We start from the raw sequence: 20,186 nt of genomic DNA on the forward strand, positions 1-20,186 counted from the left end.
TCAGACAGCACTTTCATGTGCTATAGGCATCATTAGGCTTTGGGTCTGATTTACCCGTGAGAGTGAGGGTATGAATATTCAGTGGTTTGTAAGAGCCGTGGAATTTTCGATGGTGAAGATCAAATTCTCAGGGACAAGAGATAAGTCCGCTGCAGCTCGGGAGGTTTGGGTTTTTACAGTCGAAAACACATGGATGGGCTCAGATTGTGGACTGGTTATGTCACATTTATTAACCCTGTTGCAGACAAACCTGAAGTTACAATAATAGCAGATGAAATCATCTTCTGCTTGAGCATCGGAGACCATCGCCTTGCACAAACCAGGCAGCCCATTCCAAAGAAGGTCTGTATTCCGCTTTATTGCCACGTAAGAAATGTAAATATTGTACAGTGAATATAGATAGGTTACAAATCAACATTCTGAGAGAAACCCCCAAACAGTCAACAGAAAATCAGAGTAGGCAGAGAAATAAATATATTAACACTAGCAGAACTGCCCGTGATATGATGCGACAAACACTGGTCCACTTTTAACAAAACATACAGTTACTCAATTGATTAATCTTACAAATTAAAGAAGGGCGGGGGCTTTTGGGAAGGACTGGAAACAGAGGGTTATGCACTTCAGTAATCGTGAAAACGAAAGGAAAGACCACAGAAAGAGCTAAATATTTTATTAGCTTTTTTTTAAAAAAAAAACCCAAATGCGATATGAAGTCACGGCTTTAGTAATAACAAAAAATAGAGTTTTAATCTCTGATACTGCATGATAAATAGGTCTCTAATCTAGTTCATATCTGAAGTTAAACAGGACAAAGCTAAGAAAAGAAATAGAGTCTTTTTGAGGGGTTGGGTTGAAGTAAAAACCAAACAGTTGCAATGATGTCTCCCTTGGCATTTGACACAGTCTTGTTTATTCACAGGTATATTACAGCTCTGCGTGGGAATGAAATGGTAGCTTTTCCACTGCGATCTCAGAGCAGGCTGAGTTCCAGCCTTGAGGAGGCTTGAACAATAATGCATAGTTTCTGGAGCTCCTGTTTCGGCCCGGACACTAATAATTCTCTTTTGTGGAAGTCTGACAGGTTTAAAAAGCGTTATGGCAGTTTTCTATAGCAGTTTTTGGAAATCTACTGTAGTTATACAAAGGGAGGAGATAGCAGGTTTCAGTCCAGGCTGTGCCAACAGACAGGGGGAGCCAGGCCAGGGTCACAGCCAGCTGAGAGCAGGTGGGAGACGGGCTGGGGATTTAATTATGGGTAATGGGGGACGGGGGTGGGGGGTCATCAGTCTGCGGCTCTCCAGAGCCCCCATATGTCTAGCTGAGAATTATGGTTATCTGTCACCCATCGGCACCAAAGCCAGGTTTTTTGCAGTTTGCTATATGAATCTGTCCGTGGTTGGCAGAGGTGCTTACAGTATGGTCTGATTCAATAATAACTCACTCGTAGGGGAAATGAAGAATAAGAAATATTTCGAATCGACAGCTGAAAATATGAACTTTGTGAAAACCTGCTGTAGCACTTTCTCAATGTAAAGATATGTATGTATTTCAGTTCTATTCCACATACAGTGTGATGACGGAGAATTATTGCAGCATGAAAAAAATCATTTTCAAAGTTATTTGTTTCTTAAGAACCATATTTAAAAAAAAACACTAATCTGTGAAAACCAGCCTCAATTCATAAAAAACGAGTGAAATGTGTATGGTTGTTTTATAAGAGCTAAATGAACTGGTCTGAACTTTTGTGAAAACAGTACGAGCAGAACTTCTGTACCTCCAGAGTCGCACGTCTTGAACAGGAGCCGTATGAAAACCTCCGAATACACTTTCTCAGCTATTCTTCCTTTTGAGCCACAGTCTTTATTCTCTCGTTCTACTCAAAAGCGTTACTTTTCTCTGACAAACGAAAATCAAAAAGCAGCAAATGAACACATGACAATAACTGTCGGTTCCCACCTCACAGGTTATTTACAGGGCCCTGCAATGGAAGGGGCGATTCAGCGAGTCTGCTGCCAGTTTCTCTGCAGCGAGACATGTTGTCTGTCTCTGAAGTCAGAGCAAATCTGACTCTTTGCTGCATCCTCTCTCTCTGCCCTGGCTGACGCACGTCTTTAGACTGCAGACAATTCCGTAATTCCAAAGCCAGCACCTGCGTCTACTAACAGTTCCACAACATCACGTTTTGATCCGATGGACAATTCCATATATTTCCTGGAAAGCTCGGACTTCCTCTGGACCTAAAGTGAGTGGTAGAGTTTGACATGACCCAGTACCACATCCAGAGCACTTTGCCTTGCACCCCTGTTAAAGTTCTTTTACACCCTTGTAATTACAATGGTATTATAATGTTACAACCTTCTTATTACATAGTATCATACGTAGTATCATATATTTAAAAAAGAGCAAAGAGGAGAATGTGAGGAGAATAAAATGTGGCAACATCTCTCGCCCTTAATTTTTCTGCTTTGCAAGTGATGAAATGTGTGTTATGAGCAGCTCTCCAGGATCTTGGGTGTGTGCTTATGTGCAAAGCGATGCTGTGTAGGGTTAAGGAGTAAAGCATGTGTTCTCTGTGCTTTTACAGAGGCTGCTGAACCTGCAGACTATAAACTGTAACTAATGTCATAAACAATTCTTTGCTTTTGTATCTTCTAATGAATCGCAGTTCATGTTGGCAAACTCCACCCAGCGCAGGTTAGCGGCCTTGCAGATCAACTCCTTAGACTACCAGCCAATTAATGAGGAGTGCTGCTCAGAAACAGTATGTCTGTATGTTTACCTTTATTCTGTGCACAGTTCACATGTGCTCTTTCTAGTCTTAGCTGGTTTGTTGGAGTTACTGGAAGACGTACTAAAATATTCTTTGATCTTTTCTTTCGTTGTGAGCATTCTCTTAAAAGGGGGAATTTGAACTGTGTGTTTAGTATTTTTTCCCTGACAGAATTTGAGAGAGCTAACTGAAAAGCTCTTTCCACTAACCCCCTGGCCACAGGCAGCCTGCACACAGTAACCTGTGGCTCAGTGTGGGACCTGGTGAAGATTAGTTCGTATTGGAATACCGTCATGATTAAAGAATATCAGATATAATTGGTAGATACAGTATGTAGCTTTCTCCCTTAAACAGAATACATAATTCTGCAGTATGTGCTCTCCCTTTGGAAAAAATCTAATATATCTTTTCACGGAAAAATTAATCTGACATTAATTATAGGCCGATTTGCTGAAAAATTAATGATTGCCAAACAGAAGCAGTCAGTCCTTCATTATTAACAGCATGTAAAATCGGGATGGAAGCACAGTGTGAGACACCATAACAGCAAGGCCAGAGTTAAAACATTTATTTATTATACCGTAGCAGACGTTTCGGTGTGGTATTCTGCATTAATACAAAGCACTTCCTAGCCATTAGATATGATCAGTATTCTCTTTGAGCACAGACTGTATTAGCAAGAAGAGGTTTATATTCAGAGACCACTAGGCAGAGTCCTCTTATCCAGGTTAATCAGTATTTTTGGGGGACTCCATGGCTGGGACATACAGTATCAGATTTGAGGAAAGGCTGTGGCAGTGCGTTTGAGGGGCATTAGGGAACGACCGCACGTCTGCATCAACTCTGACAGAAATCTAGGGGACACCACCCACCCCCCCCAATGTAAAGGATAAGCAAACCCCATGATCAGGGTTCTCTGCGGGTGCTTTAAGCGTGCATGTGGCCAGGAGAGGAGAAGCAAGCCGCTGGGAGACAGCTGTATTTGAGGCCCGCGTCTTGCTAACGACAGCAAATGGTTACACAGTGGGCTGCGGCATTCTCCTCAGTGGAGCTCCCTGGCTGGGGGACAGATGCCGTGGCAGTAATGATAGATAAGGGCAAAGGAGGCAAAAACAATTTCCATTTAAAGGTCAGCCTACTCTTTTCTTAATAAAACCATCTGGGCCAAATGAGAAATTGATTGAGAATCTGTGGGGCTCATGAGGAAGAAAGACCCAGCACCCCCCTGTTAATTGAGCTGACATGGACATTAAACTAACAGTTTGGACAAGCAGATTAGCTCTCATTACATGGTACAAGTGTGTGCCACAGATCCAGTGACGTTCTTCCACAGAGCAGGCCAGCTTCTGCTAATCACAATGTCATTGCCAGGGCTATTAAAGTATAAACCCCTGCCTACCAGAGGATTTAGGAGCCTCAGCTACAGGCTCTAGTGTCCAGATCAGAGCTCTCTTTTGCAGGAAGAGTTGGTAGAATGCTTTAATGTCCAAAAAGGAGCATTGATTTAAATACACTTTGCACTGGTCCTCAACTTGTATTCTGTGTTGATTGCCTTTGAAGATTCTGAATGGAAATAACAGATGTTATTAATAGATACGGTATATCAAAACACTTTTCTTTTTTTTTTTACACAGTTTTCCTCTGCCTTTGGCAGGAAAGATGACTTAAATTACATAAAAGTTACTATATTTAAAATATGAGCTCATCATTCAGCACTGCATTTATCAGCAAACCAAACCGCCTGATTTAGGTGCGAGACCATTGTAGACAGTAATGCATACATGGTCTTCTACACTCGCCTGGTGAAGTCAATGGAATGAACTATAAATTACAAACATACACAATGCTCAAGATTGCTGATGGAAAACGATCCAAACTTCTGCTGTTTTTTTTCAGTTCTCTTTCATTACAGATCACTGATGGGGCTGGGGGGGGTGGGGGACTTGATTTTTCTAATTAGAGCACAAGCTCCTTCAGTCACAATCTAGCTCTCTCTCTCTTCGGCGGAGCAGAACTTTGGCATCTTTCACTGCCCTGCCTCCGAAATAGGGCTGCTCATCTGCTGTCTGATTCCAGCCACCTGTTCTACAGAGAACAAGAGCCAGCAAAGAATTTGGATTAGCCTGCAGACTTGCAATTACGTGCAAGGGATATGAGTCCTCAATCAGAAGACTCACACCCCTACATTTGGAAAGCTTCTGATAAAAAGTGGCTAACTTTGTCTAAAGAGATGGGTAACAGTGTTTGTTACTAAAGAGTCTTGTAGTTGAGAGTTACAGCTGTAAATCGATGCTGGATTCTGTTCTTTGCTAGAAAATTCATTCTCTTTTTCTCTTTCGCCTTCAAATTGTTTTAGCAGTTTGCTCAGAGGTCCACATTCCCTCTTTATCCTTTCCTGTGTTATACATCCTTTTGCCTCGCACAAACTTGACACTCAACACACACCTCACCTCAAGCACACGGTGGTGTGAGGTGAAGATATATGGGGCTTCGCAGGGCAGGTGTGCATGTGTGTGGAAACGTGTGGCTGAAATGTGCTCCAACGTCTGCTTTGTGTGCTGTGGGATATTTCATCTGTTGCCCTTTCCGTTCGAACCTGCGGCTCCTCACCCCTCAACCCTGACCGGTCCACTTTATGTGGCCTGGAAGTAAAATCGAATAGGCTGCCTCATGAAAGCTTAATCCCCAAAGCACAACGTTTAAAAAAGGGAGAATGCCTTCTGCAAGACAACAATCGGGCACATGAAGAGGACAGGTTTACAGACAGGGACTGAGAAAGCTGTAGAGCTATTGGCTGCACAGCATGGAGGCCAGCTAAGGCTAGCTTGTTGAAGCAACCCCTCCAGTACTTGCCCTGCAAATTTCCAAGTACCAGCGTTCTTTCCTCTGGCCCAGGAGCCCGCCCGCCACAGACTGAAGAGGAATTGATGGGCGCTGATGGGCCACTGTCAACACATCAGCAGTCCAATGACTATCAAAATGGCTTTAAATGTTGCCAGCTGACATCATAACCCGACCATTGAAACATGCGTTCTCTTCCTGCTATGGAAATACATTCTTCTGTAATGGAAGGGCGGTCCTGTGATTTCTGATTCTTTAAAGCAACGTATTAGCCATTGCCTTCTGTGTCCCCATCTGCAGCGTCTTTTGAAACATTTTAAAAATACTGCAAACTCAACCTAGACAGCGACACCAATGAAAACTGATTGCCAATGGAACAGGAAAACTGGTCTCCAGCTTCCTTCTCCTTGTTGCCATTGTGATTGTGTTTAAATACCCAGCTGGCAAGATAATATTGCTCTCTATCTTTGGACTGGGAAGAAGGTTCCCACTGAGCCCTGTGAGTGAGCACAAAGCAACAATGTCTCCTTCTGCAGAGGGTGGAACGTTTCTTTTCTTTTGCAGTGCCTAGTTTGAATAATTTATCCCGAGCCCAACAGTGGTGGGGACTGTGATGCACATTCGAAATACAAGTGTGATGACCAATGAGTGCAGATAACCTGTGGGGTTCTTTCAATACTACTGCACTGATGAAAGTGGAACTTAAAAATGTAGTGAACTGCATCACAAGGCCACTTCATATTGTGTTTTTTTTTCTATGTCCTAGAATTTTCTGAACTGATTTTTTCATCTATTTCTCTTTCAAAGCAAGTCCTTCAGAACTGCTTTCTCTCTCTCTCTTTGTTCCTGATTTCAATTTAAAAAATGTACATTTTTGAAAGACAAGGAGTTTCAAGGAGTTGAGAGAAATTTGAGAAGGTGTGATAAAGAGTCTGATGACAAATCGGTGTGTCGCGGTTCGTCACTAAGACTGCAGGAGAAAGGGATTGAACTCGGTGACGTCTGATCTGTCCTCTTCTGGATGTAGTACATTCATTCAGGATTGCAGCAGGTTTGCTCAGAGGGTGTGAGAAAAGCCTGTGGTGATACAAGTTGAATTTGGTGCTGTACATTATCTAGCAAAAAATAGATTTTCTCATTAAGAAATAATTCCATGTTTCCACCTAATTTCAAACTAACAAACAAGAAATCAATGAGAGGGAGCTGGTTTTCACACCGTGCCAGTAAAACCTACAGTACATCCTGTGCTGACAATGAACAGAATTTTGCATTACAAGGGTGCAATTCTGGGCCATGATGGTGAACAGTTGGGTGCTGAAAATTTCAGATTTGGTTTCCCTCATATTGTACATTTTCCTGGCCCTCTTACTTAACGGAATACTGTTTTTCTTGTTTCCATGAAGATTTCATTTATTTTCTTCAATTACAGTGTGATCATTTAAATTGCTTTATTGATTAGACCACAAAAGAAGCTTGCATGTCTTTGTTATGAAAGCATGGATCAAACCCAAACAGATTTTGTGTTTTCAGAAACAGCCTCAACATCTCTGACATCTTATTTCAAACACTTGGCAGCTACATTGGCTTTTCTGGTTCATGAATGCAGATGCTATTGTCACAGCCTACAAACACATGACCCTCATCTAGAAATCAAACGGTTTCCATGCTTCCCCCCTGAATGAGCTGTAAATTGCTGCCTTTTACAGCTTCAAATTAGGCCGCATTGAGAAAGACGGAGGGGACATGGGGAGCAGGAGCTTGTTAGAAGTCACTCAAGTCTGTTGAATAAACACTTGATGCCTTCCAGTATCTCCAAAGTAAGCTGCGATTCTTTTTTGACTGGAGCACCAGTACCCAAGCTCTTCAGTTAACAGAGCTTAGCTAGACAAAACAAAAACCCTGCCTTTTGCATTGATTTGGCCAGTGCCGGTTATGTGTTTGACTGCGGAGATGTTGCCATAGCCCCCCTGTATTTTAAAGACCCCCCCCCCCCCCTAAAAAAAATATCCTGGAGCCTCAAGCTGTGCATTAATACTTGATATACTGTATTTCTGCACAGAGGATTTCACTAAGCACTGCAATGTTCACCCACTAACGGGGAACGTGAGCCGTTTTTTTCTCTACTGATGATGACCGCAGCGCTTGATGAATAGAACAATCGTGCATACAGCTGTTGTTGCACTAGTAATCCAGTTCGGCACAAGAGGAACCGCAGGTTCAGACATGGTTTCTGCTCTTGGCTGTGGAGCCAGCAGAGTGAAGCTTCCATCTGTGGGGTTAGGACTGATCGCCTCCATATTAGAATCCCTCCTCCCAGAATTTCTTTCTAGGCCAATCACCTAACCCCTTGCCAAATGATGAAGATCTGGAGTCACCAGGTTTCTAGATTGCAATTTACAGCAGTTCTGGTTAAAAAAGCTCAGGCATTTTTGGAAATATATATATGGGACCAATATTTCATAGGACCAGGTTCATTCTTTTATACCTGCCTTCCTGGCAGTGTGTCACTGGAGGGGTATTGGGCTCACTGTCTCAGTGCTTAATGAAATTGTATCATGGCACAGTACATCTAGGATTTATCCCTTACCAGTGCTGTGCATTTGAAGACTCGCCATCTTCCGATTCTTTTTTTGGACTTACCTGCTTTAGTTTTTTCTCAATGCTTTCAGCTTGCTGTACTTATAATAAAGCAGACTTATGTGAGTTCACTCTGTGTTTCTTTGCCTGGGAACCACGCCAGCAACAGAAGCCTTGTGAACACAGCCTGGAAGAATTTACACACCAGACAGGAGTCCCTTGGTTCACAGCACTGGGTGGATCTGTGGGAAGCCATGACAAAACTCGAGCTGTAAGCAGTGGCACCTGGGTCCAAAATTAAAAATCAAGCCCAGGTCTGTCCTGCATTCTCTCTTTCTTGTTCCTGTGTGTTAACACAGCCGATGGACAGAAAGATTTACCAACTGAAAGAAAGGAAAGTTAAAGTTTACAAATCAACAGCAAGTACGTCATACCATAAACTGCAATGGCTGAAGTTTTTTTTTTCGTTTTTGTGTTTTTTTTGTGTTTTTTTTTTTTCTGTATCCGTACAAGACATCGATAGCCTGTAGAGTTCAGCTCTTAGACGGAAGTTAACTGTAAACTCTTTAAAAATACAAGAAAGGCACCTCCCAGCGTCATAGAAACAGGTCCGAAGGATCCCATCTGCTCAGGCGACTGGCAGGCAGCTCCCGCAGTGCCGTTCCCAGAGTCCCGAGAAGAGAGCGTCTCTCGGGTTCCGCGCGTGCCCCCGCCGATGCAAAGCTCCAGAGCGTGCCCCCCCCCCTCCTCGTGACCCTCCCTCTGCTCCAGGCCTGGGAAGAGCCCGTCTAGCCCGCTCCCTGGCCGTGACACAAGGCAGGAAGCGAAGGCGGCTCTGAAGCCCAGGTTTCCAAGGCCTCCGCGGAGAAGAGAGCTGCTGAGGGGTCTTCGTGCGGAGCCCTTCCCCTCGTGCCCCTCGCTGCGGTTTGTCACGAGCTCCTCGTGCATCACAGTTGTGGATTTAGGTACTGCAGTTTGCTTATAGACAATATCCCTCAAACTGCCGTGAGTCAAGTGCTGTCGCTGTCTTTAGTTAACCACCTATGTATTGCTTGTGTATTTTGGTTCATCCATCCATGACCGTCCGTCTTCTTGTGTTTCCAGTTATGGTTCACGTTGTTAATCATTGCTATTATTATGTCGACGACGATGACTATCCTTATTAGCTGTGTGTTATTTGATGTCTGCTTAAAATGACTGTGCTCTCCCCCCGATACCTCTCCCCGACCCTCCCGCTCCCCCAGCGCCGAGCGAGTCCCGTGCACGTCTGCCGCAGGCGGACACTCACACGCGAAGCGAAGACGCACGCGTCTGCAGGCTGCGCTGCTGGGGTCCCCCACGCCGCCCCCTCCGCGCCACGCCCCTGGCCAGCCGCTTGGCAAAGCCACAGCCGCGAAAAAAGTGTTGCCCCCCGAACCCCCCACCCCCCCCCCGCTCCATCGTACCCCCTCGTGCGTCCATCTCGCTCGCCCACTCTCGTGCTCTCACTGCTGGGCCGCGGGGAGTGGGTGGGTGTGTGTGTGGGGGGGGGGGGGCGCTCTCACACTGTCACCTCCGTCTTGCTGTTGGTGACAAAGTAAGGCTGCGGGGGCAGGTAGTGCTGGCTGCGTGCGCTCTGCAGCTCGTTGACCTGCTCCACCATGCAGGGCTTCTTGGGGCCGTAGATCTGCCGGCGGCCCATCGTCTCCGTGTCGCCCCAGCCCTTCAGGGCCCCCGGGTTGGCGATGGTGTTGGAGCCGTAGACCAGCGGGTGCGTGTGCGTCTTGTTGGTTTTGGACTTGTGGCCGTTCTGCTTGCTGAAGGTCACCTCGGGGCTGAAGGGCAGGCTGGGCTCGTGGTCCATGCGCACCGGGTGCAGGGGCAGGCTGCCCTTCGCCGCCAGCTCGGCCAGGTGCCGCCTCTTGGAGTAGAAGTCGTCGTTCGCCTTCTCCGCTGGCGGCCCGGAGACAGACACGTGCAGGGGGGCAGACAGGGCGGGGGAGGGGGACAGAAAGATCACAGGGGTTAGCGGACAGGAAATGGCCATTGCTCGTGGTTTGAGTGATACCAGAACCACTTTTCCCAGCATGAAGAGTGATCATTGCATGACTTGTCCAATTTGATGTAAAGCTTGATTGGTGAAGGGTTTGTCTTATTGTACGCTGAGTCTGGAGACCTTTTTAACTTGCATGAGAAACTTGGAGGCTGCTGGGGTTGGAGGAATAGGATTTTCCCAGGGCAAGAGGCCAAGTAGGCCTGCTTTGTGGTCTCGGATGTTTCCCTCGGTCAACGCCTGACTGATTAGCACCACTGCCATGAAGCTGAGCTGCTGTGTAGCCGTGCTAAGGTGATTCAGACAGGCCTGGGGGGTGAAAGCAACCCTCTGACAGCCGAAGCAGGGTGACTCTGCCAAGGCAGGGCTGGAAGTAAGGTGTGGGCGACTGAGGAGCACATCGGCGCCATCCCGGCAACAGAGATGACAAATCTCTTGTGAATACTAATGGAGGCACACAACACTATTTTCATTAAGGAAAGCTTAATGAAACTTTATTACTTATATATAACTTTTATACTTAGTATAAACATCATCGTTTCTTATAATCTTCTTTTCTAACCCTTCCTTTGTTTAGATTAGATGGTGCTGCGAAAGTGTGCCTTCGGCCGGAAACTTTCGTTTTCCAATACCGAACGTTAAGAAACTCCCACCTCGTCTCCACTCCTTATTATTACACACGCCAGCTCAGTGGCCAAAGAAGGCCGTTGTTTCTGCCCTGCTGTGTGAGCAGGGATCGCTGTCTACACAGCTATGCCGAAATCCTTTCCCCTTCTGTTCCTTTCCCACACAAGCGTGGCTCAGTGCTGTGGGGGCTGCCGTGAGTGCGGAGTCTCTGATTCACGCTCCCCTCACCCACACGCTCCTCTCCTCTGCGTTTCTGGCTCAGGATCAGTATGGGGAAGGGCTGCCTCGTCTACACTGACCCCTGCTGCTCTGTGCCCTGCTGAGGGAGCGCCGGCCTGCCCTCTCGTGACACGCATAGCCGTGCAAGAGCGGCGCTTTCATCCCGACCTCCCGAGATGAGGAAATATGCAGAGAGAAATGAGTCAAAAAAACTAGCAGACGCAACAAACAGACAGGCAGGCCTAGAAATAGAGATGGGAGATATAAATATATCCGTGCGAAGTGATTTAAAAAAAAAAACATTCTCCGCGTGCCTTTTTCTGTCTGCCTCTCACTGTGACGTGGCAGAGGCATATGGCACGCGTAATCCCGGATTGCAGATTTCCACGGACTGCACTCCCAACTCCGCCAATGAGGAATGCAGGTTACTTAACAAGAATGAAGTTGGTTGTTCTTTTAAGTTGTTTCCCATTTCTCCTCGGCTTCACTGACAAGGGCAGGAGCACAGGAAGAGTGGACAGACTCTTTCGTGTGCACTTTGGCTGCAGAACAAACATGGCAGAGGTCACGTCCTGCTCCTTTCACTGCCAGAAGCTAATTGATCCCAAAATCTCATTCGGCCGCTCTGGGAAGAATCCCAGAGTATCAGCTTCAACAGCCTGTCCTGGCAGTCTGTTCCCCAGCCTCATAACCCCGTGCACAAAGAAAGTGCCTTCTTAATTGCCTCTTATTTTCCACCTGCGATCCTATCTCAGTGTGTCACTGATGGGCTGGCAGTGACTGGGGCCGACTTTGGAAGTATCTTTGAGGATTTTGAAAACTTGACTTGCCATCTGCAGTGTTCACAACGGAAGAGATTCAGCAAGATTCTTTTCTGTTCTTCCTCAGCGGCGAAAGTGGCATGCACAGAGACATCCCGTATTTTAATTAGGACGACACTTGCAACTGTTAATGTTTCACAATAACACATTAAACGCAAATGGTCCTGGATACAGGGAAATGCTATAATGCTCACAACAAGAAAAGACTGATACTGTACTTGATATTGGAATGAGGTCTACGCCGATAACAGCTCTAATGAAAAGCTGTGATCTTGAATGTTATATAACTATACTCTTATCCAAGACAGTCTAAGCAGCAGACATGAGCTTCTTTTGCAATTACAGATATATTCTGGCAGTAATAAGCATGAAAGAGCAGACATCTTTCACGTCTTGAGCAACACGTCGTATATACTGTACTTCTCAAAACAAGAAAATTACATCTTAGAAAGAATAAACGCTGGCAACATTTAATAACCGTTGAAAGACAATCAATAGTCCTTAATTCTAGATGTAGTCTACATAAGCAGATGTTACCTAGTGAGCCCCTGTTGTAAGTATTATTCTGCCTAGATGTAATTCTAAAAGTTTACTACAGTAAACCACGGTACAGGCATAGTAAAGTAAAAATTACCATAGTAAATGGAAAGAGAGAGAGGAAAGGTGAACAAAGGTATGGTGGATTGAGCCGGATGGATGGCAGGCGTGGTGAAACCACAGGTGAACCACTGTGTTAATTACGGTATATCGCAGGAAGCATTCATAAGCAGAGGCTCTATTACTGTACATCAAAGTGCAGTTTCACCTGCACTTCTGTCTGGTTGCGAAAGTAAGGAATAAACGATAACTGCAGCTGCAGGAGAGAAGCACCGCATTTCTGGAGAAGAAGAGACATTTGCACCCCCTCCCCAGACCTCCATCACAGTTAAATGGCGTGAAGCCTGAATTCTTACCAGGTGCATCGCCCTGCTCCATCGTGCCCTTAATTGAAACATCAATTTGTTGCCTTTTCATTTCCTGTGTTTTAATTCCCCAACAGTCATTTTTAATAAGGGATTTTAATGAGGCCTTCCTCAGTGGCTCAGCCAATTTGATTGTTTGTGTGTCTCTGCTGCTTGAGTGGTAAGCGAGGGGTGTTTAGCCCAGGTTAACAGCTCCAGCGCTGATGAGCTGATCTGCAGGGGTTTCTGCTCTGTGGGGGTGCTGTGATTTCTCTGCTGGCGCCGGCGGCTTTTTGCTAGTGGCGTCGCCTTCTTTTTTCTACCCAAGTTAAAAACTCCAGCACGTGTTCGGTACAGAGGAAGTTCAATATTCCTCTTCTTGTTTGAACGGTGTAAGACCCCTCTGAGGACACGGGCACGCCAAACAGTGACTGCGAGTCCATGCAAGCCATCCAGCCCAATATTAATACACAGGTGCTGTAGGTGAATGGCAAATGAAAACAGTTTTGCCAGAGCAGAAAAGCTTTCAGTGTGCAACTATAGATTGCATGCAATTGTTCTGAGCAATTAGAGCATTTGAGCATCCAAGACGGTACAGTCCAGTGGTGGTCACTTGAATTATTTATAATCGTCCAAGTACTGCTGGGTGTTGTTTTTGCCATTTTGTTTTCTTGTTATTATTTACATTACTACAATCCCTGGGAAACATACACACATCTGACTGCTGGTAAACAACTCATTAGAATCGCTGGAGGGCTTGTCTTCCCTTTTAATGAGGATTTGGGATGATAGATGCCAGCCTCCCTCCACTTGGTAAAGTGTGTGTTTTCCTGGATGTGTGTTTGTTTCTCCACTCACGTGCCAACGGGGCAGTGCTGCTTCCCAAAGACACCTGTGTCTTCTCCTTCCTCGGCTCTGTTCCTGTATTCATCCCAGCTCTGGGTCTGTCCTGGGCCCAGAGGCAATTCTGGTTCTGGTAGTCTCCAGGGAAGGAGAAGAGGATTAGGCAATGATTAGGCCAGCCTGGGTTCCTCTTGGTGACCATCTGGTTGTCTTAATTAGCTCTGGTTAATTGTGACAGCAGGCCTGTGTGTCCATTTCAAGCAAATATTGTCTTAGCTGCCCGGGTATCTGTCACTGCAGTAAACTGAAAACATGACAGGTACTTTTACACATTACTCCTTGCTCTCTTTAGAAGCATTTTCTCATGTGATGGAAACTGCTACCGTTTTTTAAATGCATTTAAAATGAATACGCAGACGAGAGATGACAAGCAACTTCTGTCTCCATGTCCTTAATGTAAAACAGTGGCGGGAGTTTCAATTCCAAAAAGGAAAGCTTTTCCTTGTCAGCCTTCTATTCTAACTTTTTTAGAGGTGGGGTGGGGGAACTGCAGTTCGGCACATAGCATTGGGATCTACTGATATATTCCCGGGCTCCAGATGGTCCTAGAAAATATGTATCCTGACACTCAAAGCACAGTATTTAAGAACCTTAATCTTCCCCGGCAACCCATTACAAAAGAGTTTGTTTGACTTTCAGGGCTGATGTCTCTGTTACAGTCTTCAGAGAGTGATCTCGTTTGAAGGAATTTTTCTTGTCTTTGTTTCCCTAATTATCTATCAGTCGAACAGCTCTACAGTGGTTTAGAAGCTGAATGCTTTCAGCTGGATTCTAACATCTTATTGAGTTCTAACATCTCGCCGTACAGCTTCTTTTGAAAGCTTGAGCGCTTGTTGACAGCTGTCAGCTGACTGCAGGCTTATTACGAGGTTGACTTTGAAGTCAGACTAAATGATTCTTGTGGAAGCTCAAAGGATCCTGCCTGAGTTTGTAGGAAATTGTTTTTTTTTGAGGATTTGTAGTATCAATTAAGTTTGCTTTGGGTGGTCGAGTGGTAAAGAAAATTAAGTGATCTACCTACACCATGTGGCAAGAGAGCTTTTAACTGTGAATCCCAAACACTGGGAACATCAATGTGACTCTCCTATTTGTTTAGAAGCTCACTCAAAAGTTCTGAGTTGACATGCTCTCAGAGTTCACCTTCTTCAACGAAGGCTGATCCTGCACATCACTGCCCTGCTCTGACGTGTGTTCAAGAGAGATTGAGTTCTGATCCAAGGCCACGCTGAGTGTGGTTATCGTCCTGCTTATAGCCATTCAGTTTAAGTGGACAGTCTTGCACAGGTGAGTCCATCTAAGAAGCTACCCACTGAGGGTGTTTAATTTGGTACTATTTTCTTCTATGAATGTCAGCCTGTTGTGCAAACAGCAATTATTGCTTTCAAGGCTTGCTCATGGGAGTTGGTAGCAAGCACTTGCAACCCATTTTTCATTATCCTTTCCCGTTGTTGGTGGAAAAGTGGCTCTAGCAATTTCATATCAGTTTAATATCTCGACAGGGAGGGAGGGATTCCCGGGGGGCTCAACAAGTATCGATGCACAGATGTCTAGCTAATCCTGAGGCTTGTGGGCCAGTGACCACACTGCACCCCTTCTCCAGCTGGCATCAGCTCTCTTGCAGGACAGGGTGGCGCTCGCAGCCTCTCGAGGGGCTCCTCCAGCAAAGGTGTCTCTCTGAGGGCCGGTTGAGCTCGGCCATCGTGGTTTTGCCACCAGCCGACTGTGACGGATGTTCCCCTAACGATGGAGCTCGAATCCCCCCAACCCCAATTCACACTTCTCTCCTCCAGTCAGCACTGTAACGCCGTGGAGGTGTTAAAAGACGAAGGGGGTCGAGGGCGGGCAGGTCAGAGAAGTCTGCCCACAATTTCTCATTCTCCCCTGTGTGCGGTCACAGGGTTCGTAGCTGTAAGCCGAGATGTATAAAACACAATCGGTGATTCCACTGCGGGGTATTATACTGGTGGGTATCTGCAGAATAAGTGGAGCTTCTTACATGAGGTTGAATGGCTCTGACAGTTGGGTTTGCTGTGGGAGAGTCTTTGCAGATCCTCATTCCTTTTGTCTAGTAGTACAGAGGTCAGAGCCACAGAGGGGGGCCTCATGCAGCTGACGATTCTGCATTAGTTGGGTAAGGAAACAATCGTCGTTCCGATTTTCTTGGGGAAAAAAAAAATTCTCCATGTTGGTTTGTCTCGCGTGAATTCTTAAAGGGGGACTCGGTCTTCACCGGCTTTAAAAGCGACGGGGTCCATACGATAACACCCTTTCTTCTCTTAGTGATATCGTGAGCCATCATGTCACGCCACACCATAGGCCAGCAAGAAAACAACATGGATACAACACTGTGAAATGTGAAGGTTTTGCTAACGACTTGACCATGGAATTGCTGTCTTACAGAAGTGTAAGGACAATGAAGATGCAATGGCTCTGAAAGTTCAGTGAAAGTTGACTGCAGGTGGTGAATAAGCAGCGATGTAATGCCCAAGTCGTAAGAGCTGAATTGACCGAAGGCGATGCTTGACATTAAATATAATTGGCCCCAGGTACATGTGAAACAAGGTGGGAAGGTCAAACATCTTTAGGCTGAAGACCCAGCTACCCTTTTTTATGAGCTACCAGTCTCTGCTGCTCGGAGCCTGGTAGAAATCTAATACTGTGACCTTCGAGAGGCGCTAGGGCACGGGGAAGAGCATATTGATTTGTGAGAGCGGCGACTGATCCGTTCCCAGAATTCAGCCTCACCGGGATTGCGGAGCAGAAGGCAATTAGACCAGGAACTCAGGAGTAAATAACACCAGCTCACTCCAGCTCTCTGGGAGACTGGGGTCATTTTCCACTTGTTTTGGTTACCCGAATTCCTCGATGCGCTTTCTTTAGGATTGTCGCGTGTGTGTTAGTGGAGGATAAGCCTTTATCACACACAGCAAAACAATGAGAGTGAATGGGCTTACTGCATGAAGTTAAAATACCACAAATGGTGGCATTCCTCTTAAGTTAATTTGTATCAGACAAATGGGAGGACCTCTAAAAGTCTTTGGGTTTTGCTCAGTTAATCATTTTGTCATCTTTCTCTGTGGAAATGACCAAACTCTCGATGGACATTACATTCTAATATCAAATTAGATTTTAAAATGAGCTCGGAGTTCAGCAAAGATCCATGACACAGAGATGTGGACAGTCTTTATAGTTAGGGGTCGCAGGGGTAGCCATGGGAGAGGCAGTGAGATAAAAACCCTTTCGCTCGACAACAGTGACAACGTGGCTCCTGAAGGTGTGAGCCTGCGTTGGAGGGCGTTTCGGTGGCGGACGGGGCCCGGACTGATCCCCAGCCCGGCCGGGGACACGGGGGGGGGAGTCTGGGAGCGGCGGGTCCTTACCCACGGCCTTGAGGGAGGCGTACTTGTTGAGCTCCTTGTAGGCCTGGGGCTGCTCGTAGGCGTGGGACATCTGGCCCAGGGTCGGGTAGTGGGGCTGAGACGTGGTGGGCAGGAGGGGTGAGCCGGGGCCAACGTTGTTCATCTGGGGGCCTTCTGGAGAGAAACGAGACGAGGCAGAGCGAGGCATGAGCTGTCTGGTGAGGGGACTTCCTGTGGCGCGCGTGACCTGTTAAAGAGTCTGGATCGGGCTTAAATCTATGTATGGGTTAATATAGCATAACAGAAAAGACATTTATTTTTATTGCTCTGTTTATTTGTACTGGCTCCATGTTTTTTTTGTCAGTCTCCGTGTGCGCAAAACATAGCTGCTTGGAAGCCAAACTAATTTCCGAAAAAATCCCGCAGCGAAGTATTATCATATCACATTGCATCATACCGTATTACTCTTGGTATTAATTGGATATCAACTTCTCTATCTCTTGTACCTCCTCATGGACATGCTCAAGTGTTCACTGCTTTGCGAATTACAGTCTCACTGGTATTAAAGAGGATTCTAAATGATGATGTTGAACCTGAAGTCGTTACCGTCTAATGGTCAGTAAAGGCTGTCTGAGGCACAATGCCAAAGACAAAAGAAAATGCAGACCGGCACCGATGCAGACTGAAGCACATCTGCAGCAGGAATCTGCCGAGTTTTTCAGAATGACTAAACGATTCAGAAGAGCTCTTTGTCAATGTCGCTGTGAAGGTCAGTGTCCAGATTGAGTGGACAGCAGCGGACATGCTAAATGATAGCATCTGTGAGAAATAAGAGATGTGAACGTCCACTTTTCTGGCAATTTCAAATCTCCAATGCTCCCACCCTCTGAAATTTGATGCTTATTTTTTTGAAGATAAGAATAATAACTTTTTACTTATAAAGTGCCTTTCCAAACCCAAGGATGCTGTAGATTGTGAAGAAAGAAAAAAGTACAATAAAAAGTGAATGAAGAAAAAAATAAACAAGAGCATTCAGGTCTTTACAGATGTGGGCAATCAGAGGTACACCTTGGTAAAAAGGTGAGTTTTGAGTTTGGATTTGAAGAGAGTTAAAGATGTTGTGGAGCTGTGGTAGCTCAGAGGGCAAGGGTGCCTAGCTCCTGACTGGAAGGTCCCGGGTTCAATCCCAGGTAGGGGATCCTTCCGGGGGGAACAGGCCGGCCGGAGCGTGATGCTGACCACATCACCTCCACCTCCAGTGTCGGATGGTCAAGAAAAATGGTGCCCCGTTGCCCCCCGTTCCCTGTGGGCCTTTATAGCCTGAAAAGGGGACCTAATTACCTAAAGATGTTTGGTCTTTAAGAGTGCAAGTAAGGTCATTCCAAAACACTGGAACAGTGACAGGACAGGCACGGTCACCAAATGTCCAAGAGTTAGTCCCGCGGACGGTGAGCACAGGACCAGCCTCAGCTGACTGGAGCCTACAAGAAGGAGTGTAAACATGGAGGAGCTCAGAGGTGAAGGAAGGAGCCAGATTTTTTAGAGCCTTAAAAGTCAGTAACTAGATCTTGTATTGAATATGTGACTTTATAGGCAACTAGTCTGCAGAGACTTAATTGAGATATACTGTCAGGGTCTAGTGAGAGTTAGAAGTCTACCTGGAGAGTTTTTTACATACTGGAACATATTGCAAGGCTTAGCTGACTCTATCATAATACAACACATTACGAACTTCACCAGACCCTTCCTCAGGAATTTTTCACTTTTATGGGATTATTTTCCAAAAAGCTGAACAAACATGTTCATTGTGAAGGAAAAAGCCTTGCGAGTAGTACTGCGGATTTTATAATCAGCTTAACGTTTCTGTTTCAGGAGGTATCATCAAACCTCTTTCACGCCATTCTGTACCACAAACAGCTCCCTTGATTGGTTAATTGGTACTTAACCTTGTTTCATAAAACCAATGCAAACCAAACATCTAAGCAGTAAATGGTTTGGAAGTTGTGCTTATTATGAAAGCCCTGTTCTGTTTTGTATTTCTTCCCCGTAAACTGCTGCTGTTTTCCAGACAGGCTAACTGTGACTTAATTACTTTTTTTTGTTAATTGAAGCCATTATGCAAGTTTTGCAGCTGCTGCTACTCTATATTTTCTCTGTACTCCCAGTGATGCTAAGAGCTGTTTTCAGCTGGAAAAATGTTCTAATTTGTTTATATAATCATAATTCCTTGCTTTTTGTGTTGGGCTTCTCATCCATAAGGATCCCAAAGTGCTTTGAGTGTAGGAGGGGACTCATCCACCCATCGAGAGCAGCTCCCACCTGGGTGATCTGTCGCAGTCATTCTGCGCCTGTAGCTGAACCACACGGCGAACGAGCTGCAGAAGTTATTTCACCAAATAAACAGTGGAGAAATTGAGGGAGACTAGACTAAACATGTCTGAAATAGAATTTAGCTTGGATACCAGCGCTCAGCACCTCTACTCTTACAAATATTGAATCTTTCTATGACCTTAAGTATTTAGGCTCTTGGTTTAATCTCTCTTCCAAAGATGGAACCTCCTAAAACTGTCCTCAGTCACTACTATTCAAGCAGCAACTTGACTTTCCTCTGAGGACTCCAGTCTGGTTAAGACACCAAGGTCGTGTGGCTGTAAATGAATCAAGGTCTTTTGTGACCAGTTAAAGCGGCCCTGTATTCAAATATCACCCTTGTTTGGGTGTTCGTTCAGGCGGGGCTATTTTTAAACCAGAAATCTGAAAACCAATATACGTTTTTTTCTTTTCTTTAACGGCAGAAGGGAATCTTTACGGCTTTTTAGTCCCGAGTAATTCACTCTCTTTTGGAGACGACTCGGAGAACAGTCAGATCCCGTGGTGCTGGATCAATCCTATCGATCCACATGGCTTTTACTTTCTTCGCTCAACATGCCAGTTCATGCCTCCCCCAGGTTCCAAATAATTAAGCACACATTGATCAGGCCCAAAATGGACAGCACTGCGATGCTCTTTTAGAGTAGACTACGCCACAGAACAAGAGATCAATGCATCCAAATGCACAGTAATTACTATTAATATCTTATTATTTATTTCTTG

The 20,186-nt window shown here is 45.5% G+C and overlaps 1 protein-coding gene across 2 annotated transcripts in view; it reads right to left on the minus strand.

Annotated features, from left to right (window-relative positions):
• Window positions 1–338: 338 nt before the first annotated feature.
• Window positions 339–20,186, minus strand: part of shisa9a (shisa family member 9a) — an 87,790-nt gene continuing 67,942 nt past the window's right edge. The window contains exons 3-4 of one of the 2 annotated variants that reach the window (XM_088613321.1): window positions 17,115–17,264; window positions 339–10,123 (exon numbers count right to left, since the gene is read on the minus strand). In XM_088613321.1, the coding sequence (XP_088469447.1) occupies window positions 9,732–10,123; window positions 17,115–17,264 (542 nt within the window). In that variant the 3' untranslated portion in view covers window positions 339–9,731. Of the gene's footprint in view, window positions 10,124–17,114; window positions 17,268–20,186 lie in introns of both variants that reach the window. The other variant, XM_088613320.1, reaches the window with a different exon arrangement.

The sequence above is a fragment of the Lepisosteus platostomus genome, chromosome 19, assembly GCF_059453375.1.
Source record: "Lepisosteus platostomus isolate fLepPlt1 chromosome 19, fLepPlt1.hap1, whole genome shotgun sequence".
Taxonomy (NCBI): Eukaryota; Metazoa; Chordata; class Actinopteri; order Semionotiformes; family Lepisosteidae; genus Lepisosteus; species Lepisosteus platostomus.